Source organism: Acanthochromis polyacanthus, chromosome 14 (assembly GCF_021347895.1).
Source record: "Acanthochromis polyacanthus isolate Apoly-LR-REF ecotype Palm Island chromosome 14, KAUST_Apoly_ChrSc, whole genome shotgun sequence".
Lineage (NCBI taxonomy): Eukaryota > Metazoa > Chordata > Actinopteri > Pomacentridae > Acanthochromis > Acanthochromis polyacanthus.
Genome location: NC_067126.1, coordinates 15,283,674 through 15,293,713, shown reverse-complemented (window position 1 = coordinate 15,293,713; position 10,040 = coordinate 15,283,674). Strand labels below are relative to the sequence as shown.

The window sequence follows — 10,040 nt, the reverse complement described above, 5'->3', positions numbered from 1 at the left end:
TAAGGCGAGAAATAACCTGTGCAGTTGCTCAATCTGTTCTCTTTTTAGTTCAGTGATGCCTAGTTTAAAAGTTTGAGGAAAGTTTCACGATGTGTTGGACCTCCGTTTGCCACACCAAATTTGCTTTAAGTAGAAATCAAGTCTACTTTAAACAAATGAGCTGTGGGGAGGTGCACTGGATCACAGTTCAAAATTCACTGCAATGAAACCAGCATGTGTTTCATATTGACAATAAATGGGATGTGGGAAATTGACGGATCCTGTGGACAAGTCCCTTCAGGGTTTGCTTAGTCACTGTCGGTTCTCCCCTCCTGTTTAGTTCTCCCTTTTCAAATTGTTTTGTATTTACTTTGTTCATAAAAACCTTTCTGTGCATTAACCACCTGTCTCTGCACCTGGGTCCAGCACCCCATGACAGTCCAAAGCAATAAAGGAATATGTAAGTCAGCATTGTGATTCACTGATGTGCTTACAGTAAAATCTAACAATGGAGCTCTATGGCACAGGACTACATACCTTACTTGTTACTTCAATGTAAATTGACTCATTTTAAAATTCAGTTTATATAATGCCAATTCTCATTTGTCATCTCACAACATTTAGCATAGCAAGGTACAGACCTTAGGAATTATAAACAGAATGGAAAACCCAACAATGCAACATTGCCTTTGGATTATCTGTGAGCAAGCAGTGAAAGGGAACCAAAAGAAAAGTCTAAAGTAGGGAACAATCTATTTGGGCTTAAAATTATGCAGTGGCAGGTGGATGCTGTCATAGGACAGTCTATAGCTCATATGTGTTCATCGTCTGCCTCAGTTCCACTTATGCTCCACCTCTTTGCTTCTTTGTGGACTAGCTAGGCTTCAGGAAGTCAGGCACTGCCAAGATGGTAATGGCTGAAGCAGCCACACTGACCTGTCAAACTTAAAAAATTCTACTAAACCTTTCCCAAGTGCAGTTTTTCAATTAAGTTCTTAATATTTTGACCAGCTGGTTTCAGTGCAGTCAGTGGTCCCACTCTTTACTAGATGTGATGCAGTTTTGTTGTTGGTCAAATGAAAACACGACAAAAAGCAGAAATTCAGCTGTTTTTATATTTTCAGGAGGCTGGAGTCTCTAAAAGATAATCTCATAAGTTTAATGTGGATGCAAATTATTTTGAAACAAAAGCTGTTTTAACACTTGGATGCCTTGACACATGATCGTTAGCTTAAACTGATTAACATTTTCCAAATATATTCAGCTGAATTATTAACTGGGTGATCTCTTAATCAGTACTTAAAGGTTTATATGGCTAAACATGCTTTTTTTTAAAAAATAATTCCTTAAGCTAGTTCAAGCTCATTCAACTACTCACATAAGTGGGTCAGATATGTTGACGCAAATGTACTCTGTGCATACTAAAGTATTTTTAGAGTAAATTTTGATGTGATAATGAACATTTGATTTTACAAGTCCCAGCAGACACCGTCGGGTGTGTTACCAGAGTTCTGGGTATGCGCCGTCTTAGTAATTTGAAGCTCAGCTGACTGCCATAGACAACCAGCCCCAGGAAGAGGAACGCCAGCACAGAGAACACACCCATCAGGCTGAAGACCGTAGGCACTGTGAACAAGAAACACAGCAACATACATCAGGTTCCCAAACTTGTGCTGCTTGGAATGTCCATGTATACAGCGAGCCTATTACAACTGGAAAGTCTAGAAATTCAGTTAGCCATTGCTAATGCAGCGCACTGAGTGGAGGATTCTAAATCCAGCAGCTTCAGCACATTTATATCTGAAAGAAACTGCTACAATTCAAATGAAGTTCTCATTCAGCCTTTAGTAATCTACAATATAGTATTTTGATTTACATATATTATGCAGTATGTAAATTTTTGTAATGAGAAAGAGATTGGTTGATGAACACATTAGTCTGACCCATGGGATGCAGGCTGCAGGTATTAGCCTTCGAACTGCCATGCATTTCACATCTCTTTCTCCTTCCCCTCGACTATCAACATGCAACTGTTTTCAAAAAGTTCATTTTACAATGCGAAACAACAAGAACAGATTCCAGATAGTAACCTACACACTGAAAATACAAAGCCTCGCCAAGGATTTGGATCATGCTGATTTCATTTACAGGAGAACCTATAGCTCATCTATAGTTTGGTTGTTGTTGTTTTTTTAGTTTTTCATTCCCTGTGTTTCTTATTCCAAGATGAAAAAAATTGTTAAATGTTAAATGGCTAAAATGTTCTGACTAAATCAAGAGGAAATGATATGCTGACATACATGTAGAAATTCCATCCCATTTATGTAAGATGCACATAAACACTCTCAAAGAGCTTTCTTAACCAACAGATTAAAGTTGACTGCACAAAAGAATAAAAACATAGCTTGTGTATTTCATCTAGGCAAAACTGAGTGTGACGTACATGAGCTTCTGGATGAAGGAGGGCTGGTGAAAGCACACTGAGGCTTACTGGGGACAGTATTGGAGTTAAAGAGCGATGTGACAGAGACAGTCACACAGTACTCCACACCTGGCTGCAGGTACGTAATCACAGTCTCCTCTTCATAAGGTAGATTCAGTCTGAACTGAAACACAGCAAAAGCAGCAGGTTGATTAAAGCAGCAAATTTAGAAGAGTCCCACTTTCTGTGGAATGTTTACAAGGGAAAACACGTACTCCATGTGACCCACAGTACGTGACAAGATTAAACCGTTTTTTTTCCCTGAGCGTTTATGAAGCAGAATATAGTAGTGAGGTAGCAGTGATGAAGTCTAATTTTCTGAATGTTGAGATCCACATTATTACCCCAGTTTGTTGATTTGATGCATTCATAAAAGCCCAGCTTGAATACAATAGATGACACAAGAAGCATGTGCAAATAGCAAATATCTCTTTCAAACGATTGTCATATGTATGTAGTGAGTGTATGAAGACCTTTTGGAGGAGATACTTGGCTTCAGTTTATGCGGTTTTCATTGCTGGACATGCTCACATTCAAATCTTTCCAGAATCAGAAAACGCATTTTATGTAAATAGTGGTTTAAAAAAAACTGTAGCAGTTCTCACTGAATTACTGCAGGTGTGAACTGGTGACTTCACGGCATTGTGTTGACTGACAATTGTTTCAGTTCCATTTAGAAAGTAACTGAGAAACTTGTAACAAATCTTGTTGTTTACCTCCTTGTTGTTGAATACCCAGCCGCTGCAACAACAGAATTTCGTTCTGGGGATTGATAGAGTCTAAGTCTGTGGCACAAATCACCATATAGGCTACATGAATTAAAGACAGCTGTACTTGGGCAATATAAAATGATCACTCGGGGAGAAAGTTAGAAACAACAAAGTGTCTTTAGTTTGTTTTGTTTTTTTTCTCACACAGCACATATACTTTTACTGGACAACATCCAGGACACTGAGGTGTCACTCAAAAACTCATTTATCAATGGGATGCACTCTTAAAAAAATACCTATGCACTGTTTGAACATGCAGGGAGACAGATCTGGAGAGAAAGGTGGGTGGGGAGCGATGATTGTTTTTGGTTTGTGCAACCAAAGATTGTTATTTTTTTTAAATTAAACTTATTATTGGGCAAGTGTTAGGAAATTGGCATGTGCAACCAGTTTCGATCGTTCAAGTCAGGTCTTTCGCATTGGACACCTCAGGATGTTACTGTACAACTTGCTGTTAGCAGTCTGTTCCTAGGGGAACAAATTCACAACCCCCCTGAATGTCAATCAAAACAGCAGAACAATGAGTATGCATGAGGTTGTGGAATGTCTGTGTGTGTGCGTGTGTGTATGTGCGTTGCCCTATGTTAATCTTATTTTATTTTCTGTTTGTCCTGTCATCTCTTTTAGGATTTACAAACCTGTAACTGGCAAAGTACTATGATTACTGTAACTTTCAGTTTTTTTCTATAGGTGGCATTCTTTTTTTCGTTTGCCCAGCTGTCACTACTTGCCTTAACTACCCATTTATTTAAATATACAAGAAATTGTTGCAGTTACAGAAATAACAAGTGATGAGTTTCATTTCCTGCCTCTTGAATTTTCACTCCAAGAATGATCTGCTACAACAGGAGAACATAAAAGGAAATACATAATATGACATGGTGTAAAAATGGCAGTAAGCCTGTTATATTATGTTAACCCTATTGCTTCCAATGTGTTTTGGATGTCGCACTTAAAACTACTTTGCAACTTGACTTATTGTCATGTTTTAAAACTTAATGTGAAAACATGATTTTTAAGAGTTACGCTTCCACTGTTTGTTCTGATAACTGCATGTTTGTACACTGTCAATTACAAGCTATCCTCTTTGATTTCTCATCAAGCCGAGCATTTCCTTGAACACAGGCAAATGATGGTGAGAGGAAGACGTGCGCAAAAACCACATTCACTAAAAAACATTAACTATGTGAGAGAACTTGGCGCCTCTCCACAAATATGATCTGCTAGACTCTATCCATGACATACAGTAGAACTGACTTGTGGGTTGGCCGTTTTCATTTCTTGGTATTCCACACTGCTGAGTTTCGTATCACCTAAACACATGTAAGCTCAAGACAAAAAAAAACATGCAGATGTGCAGAAAGTCTTGTGAGTTTAATCACTGAAGAGAAGAAGACCATGCATCAAATCATGTTTTTTTTAAACCCTATTTTAATTATCTCATCATTTTAAAAATGTTCAATTGCAAAACCTATCAGTGTCAAAATTGTAATCATGAAGGAAATTGGGTAAGCTTCCCTTGATTATACTTACCAAAAACACAGAAATTGTAAAGGGTCTGATGATTAGAGGTGTGGCTGAGTTAAATTTTTAATTGGACAACTTCTGAAAAATCACAAGGCTACTGTACAAAAAATAATGAGAAAGCTAGTGACAAAAAAACGGAAAAAAATTCTCATTTTACATAAACCTTGATGCTATAGGTGTCATTTTCCTGCAAAGTTCCAACTATACAACGGTTTGAAGGACATTGTTGAATAGCTTTTTAATAAATGCATGACTGTGACAGTGTAATGCCTTTACAAGAAACTGTTCACTTTTGGACAACAATATTTCTGAACACTAGTTACAAACCCTTTCTGTTGAGGACCAAGAGAACCTGCAAAGAAGGACGGGAAGCAATGTGCTGTCTGTGACAGGAATTTGTGGACTTGGGTCCTTTTCGTTTTGCACAGTTATTGAATCCATTATAAATCTAAAAACATTGAATAGTGCAGCTTTCACTGACACATACCTGTGTTCCATCCCTGGTTCTTTGCACATGGAAGACCAATTCTCTGTAGAGGTCCTTCAGCTGCAGGTTCTGTCTGAGCACTGTAGATGCAGGAAGTCTGAGCTGGAGGATCAAACAGTTCCCACAGCCAGAGACAGACAAATCAGGAGGTCCCAATACAGCTATGGGTAGAAATGAATTCATTTTCAGTCAACTGGAAAGACATTAATTGCAAAACACACTATTACAATGATGCAAAGATGGCTGACAGTGAGGAAACCATTAGCTACTACATTCCCCTTTTCAGTTTCACTGAGAACAGGAATGAATAGTGATTCTCTATCATTTGGACTTGCACCTCAAGGGTACTCTAGGTGGAAAGTTTCACTCAACTAATATGGAAAAAATTATCATTATTATTAAACAAATATTAAACTGCATTCTATGTGCTATTAAAAAGACTCCTAAACTTTTCAATTTAACTAAATGTTTCCTTCTTTTTAACTTTCTACATAACAAAATAATGGTGATATCTCACTGTCTGACACAGGCTGAAACCATCGTGACATAGTCCAGTTGGATGTCTTGTTGGGTGTAACAGCCTGGACACGGGCTCGGTAGTGATCGAACAGGTCCTTGAATGTTTTGGTTAGGTTACATATTTGTCCTGCCTTCAGCTCCAAACAAGCAGCCACTGGCCTCCACGAGTTCTTCCTCCAATGTGAAAGAAAACACACTTAAACACAGCTAAGATTCATGCATCAACTTACAAAAAGGAATTATTAATAACAGAAAAAAGGCAAATTAGTGTTGATGAAGAAAACTGTACACCTTTTGCTACAGATGCTTTTTAATGTCATGTGTCACTCCTTCACTCTATTTTCCACAGTTATCCACAATTCTTTTATCTTATATTGTGTTACTCTCTGTCAGATCCCCCTCTTACCTTTTGCTATCACACCTTTGCTATTTGCAATTGACTGCAGATCTCTTGATTCAGTTACCTTTTGTTCTTTGTTGTATTACCCTCTGTCCTAGCCTAGCCGCGCTAGACCCATGCTCTGAAGACACAAGGGTCTAGGCACGCTTGACAGGGAGGGAGGCGGGCTAAAAGGTTGTCTATCAAATCACTCTGCAGCAATTGGGTAGGTATACAACCAATCAGCGCAACGAATAGGCTCCTAGAGCGCCGGAAATCAGAGGATGCGGTAGTTCGGTGAAGCCTTATTTATACAGTCAATGGGTGAAGCTCAAGTATATTACAGACATGTTAACAGAAAGATTATTCAGAGTCGGTGCTAATGGAGCTCAACGACTGTTGTCGTTTTTGTTGTCGACCCTGGCAGAGAATTAAATTCGTTGCCGTAGGTTGTCTAGCGCGCCTAGGCTAGTTGTTTCAGGTTGTTTCTGTCAGAATCGTCGCGCCTCTGTCCTCACTTAGTTACACCCGCCTTCTGACTTTACACTTCATGGTGATTCGTCCGGCCAGATTTAGGAGCATCCAACCTCGAGCCTTATGGAGGGTAACTAGACCCACCCTGGCAGAGAATTAAATTCGTTGCCGTGGGTTGTCTAGCGTGGCTAGGCTACCTCTGTCCCTGATTAGCAGCCATATGCAAATTAACCACTATTCACCATTGTATTTACATACAACCTCCTCCCTACCCTCTGATCATCCCTATAAAATGTGGACTGAATATGTTCTGAGTCAGCTTACCTTCACAGACTCATGCTTTATGTTGGTAAGCCCAACATAAAGAATACTATATCATGGCCCCACATGGAAAGAATACCAATATTTTATCTATGACAATAATATGCCTCCAGTTTCTAGTCAAAGTTTACATTTGTTCATACAAATAATGTAACTCACTGGATGTAGGCTGTGAGTATACACCTGCCCTGGCCGGGCATTTCATGCACCTTTTGCCTGCCCCTGCAACATCCACGTATTATTGTTTTCAAAATCCCCATCACTACAAGAAACAACAACAACCTCCAAGCAGCAACCTACTATACTGATAATGGAAAATTTTGCTGAAGATTTGGATAGTGAGTATAGCAGCCCTGCTACTTTTTGTGACAGTGACAATGACAGTGCGTCCTGCATTGTTGCTGCAAATGGTCTACCAAAACACTGAAACTACAACGATTCTGATAGGTTAACAGAAATACAAACAAGCCAGTTTTTCTCCATTTATAGCAGAATAAAAGTGGGATGCTGTCACACCATTCTACACAGCGAAGTGCCAGCAAGAGAGAATTCTCATCAAAATTTAATCTTGAGTTGAATGAGTTGGACTCCATCTGTCATCCCAACCTGACCTGAACAGAACAAATCCAGAGCATCAAAGCCTTGTTAGTAAATACTCCCTTGATCACATTTACAGTCATGGAAATAATATTAGACCACCCTGGTTTTCTTCAGCTTTTTGTTCATTGGTATCACTAAAGGTATATTACTTGAAGAATATAATGAACACGACAAAATATGCAGCTGATTACATGGTACTTTCTGTCCTATTTGACATGCTTAAGCTTAATTGTATTCCAAGGGTAAATAAGAGGCCATTTCATGTCATAAGCAGCACTGCACATGCAAAGGTCTAAAGTGGTTTCCTGTTGATATTCAAGTTGGAACTCAACTCAGAGGTTGTCAGCTCTCACATAATGCCGAAAACAAAAGAATTATGTGAAGCCACAAAGGCAGCCATCTTGGCACTGCTGGAAATTGGCACAAGTGAGAGACAGGTAGCGAAAAAACGAAAGCTCTCCAAGACAGCCATTCATTACACCAAGAAAAAACAAGCCCAACATGGTACAACCAAATTGCTAGCTAGTCAAGGCAACTTCTGTTTACCCCACAAGATGACCATGCACTTATCCGTTCTTGTGTCAGGAATCGTCCTCAGATCTCCCAGGGACCTTAAAAATGAGTGGGCTCTATCAAGAAAAGTGACTTGTTCAGCAAGGACAGTTGGAAACTGAGTTCTTGACGCTGATCTGAAGTCATCAATAAAAGGCAGAGGAAAGCCCAGTTACTCTTTGCTGGGAATCATAAGGATTGGACTGTTTATGACTGGGCAAAGGTTCTCTTCAGTGATGAATCCAATTTTCAATTGACAAGACAATGCCCCTTGTCACACAGCAAAGTCAGTTAAAGCCTGGATGGAGAACCACAACATTTAAACCGTGCCTTGACCAGCTCAATCACCAGATCTAAATCCAATTGAAAACCTGTGGAAAATCATCAGACACAAACTAGAGAACCACAAGCCCAAAAACAAAGCAAATTTGTCTGAATTTGTGTAACAGAAATGGGCTGCTGTGACAGCAGAACAATGTCAGAAACTGGTGGAGAGCATGCCAAGACGCATGGCTGCAGTCATCAAAAACAACGGTTATGCAATCAAGTACTAACTTCTGTGTGTATCATGTGACTAATAAAGGCAGAAAAGAAAACATGGAATACCTTGATGTAAGAATTTAAATGAATTTGGTTATTATCAAGAAAACCATAGGAAATGGCGAGATATCAGCACTTACATTACATCCTTATGAGTTATTTTTATTGTTATCATTATATTTGTTCAAACAAATGTACCTTTAGTTGTACCAGGCATTAAAATGAACAAGAAATTGAAGAAAACAAGGCTGGTATTATCCTGTTTTTCATGACTGTATATTATTATTTTAGCACCACTAAAAATATTAACAAATCAGAAATCTCACAGGCCATTTAGCATGTAATGCATTTCACAAATCTGGTGCACTAGTCAATTGCAGTTTCCTGAATTGAGAGCCAGGTCAACAGAGTGGGAATGATGCCAAGCTACAATGAAAACACTTTGTGAGACAGCAACAAGTTCCTTTAAGCAGAATGTGCCATGAGAACGAAGAGGATCCCACTTGATTATTCTGACAATTATCCTGTCAATTTGTTTCTACAAAAAACAGTGCATGTGTTTAAGATGTACAAACTGGGATGTCATAAATAATTGTCCTAAGTCTTTCTCTCCTCTCTGTCCAAGCTTCCCTGAATACCTGGAGTGCAGGACTTGAACAGTGAAGTTGGCATCTGAAGGTGTGTGGGGACCTGGCAGGAAGCTGAGAGTGTGCTCCAAGTTGAAAGATGAGATGGAAACGTCGAGAGGTGCAGGAAGGAGAACACACAAGACTGAAGAAGGAGAGAGAATAACACTTCAAAATTTTCTCTTAAATTGGCAGCAACATTTTGTCTTTGTTTTTCTTTTATAAATCTGCATTCCCCACAAAACCAAATTTCCAGTAGCTAAATGACTATCTGTGACCTAAGAACAGCAGAAAGTTTAACGGAACTGATCTGCACTTACTACTTCTGCCAACATCCACACATACACATAATGCCATAATATATGCACACATCTCAGTTCAGAGTAAATGTACCTTCACAAAATACAAAGCTCACTGATACATGAACATTTCAGTGCTAACATGTCACAATATTCCAATTACAAACTCTCAACCCCCCTCCCCAACCTCATTCCAGGGAGCATTACCAAGTTGAAAATGCAGAAGAAGCAGCAGCAGCCACAGCCCCATCGTCTCTCCATGTACTTTGTAACGGCTCACACTTAAATGTCTTGAACAAGCTGAAAAGGCTCTGGTTTAAAGTTAGAGAACACACCATATAGAGGAAGGGATGGGAGGGAGCTGGGGGTATGGGTGTGGGGGTTGGGAAATGAACACTTTTACAACACAATGCTGAGTTTCTGTTTCCCCTGAAGTCCCTCCCAGGCTACTCTTCTTATCCTGCAGTTTAACTAGGTGAGGTTTC

At 39.3% G+C, this 10,040-nt stretch overlaps 1 protein-coding gene across 1 annotated transcript; it reads right to left on the bottom strand.

Moving 5' to 3' along the window:
• Positions 1–1,089: 1,089 nt before the first annotated feature.
• On the bottom strand, positions 1,090–9,892 carry LOC110956747 (interferon alpha/beta receptor 2-like). The gene is made up of 6 exons (XM_051958986.1): positions 9,763–9,892; positions 9,269–9,401; positions 5,763–5,938; positions 5,246–5,406; positions 2,423–2,585; positions 1,090–1,605 (listed from the first exon to the last, which is right to left on the bottom strand). Exons 1-6 carry the CDS (start codon positions 9,803–9,805, stop codon positions 1,412–1,414), a joined length of 870 nt encoding a protein of 289 aa, XP_051814946.1. The 5' UTR covers positions 9,806–9,892; the 3' UTR covers positions 1,090–1,411.
• Between the last annotated feature and the right edge of the window lie 148 nt (positions 9,893–10,040).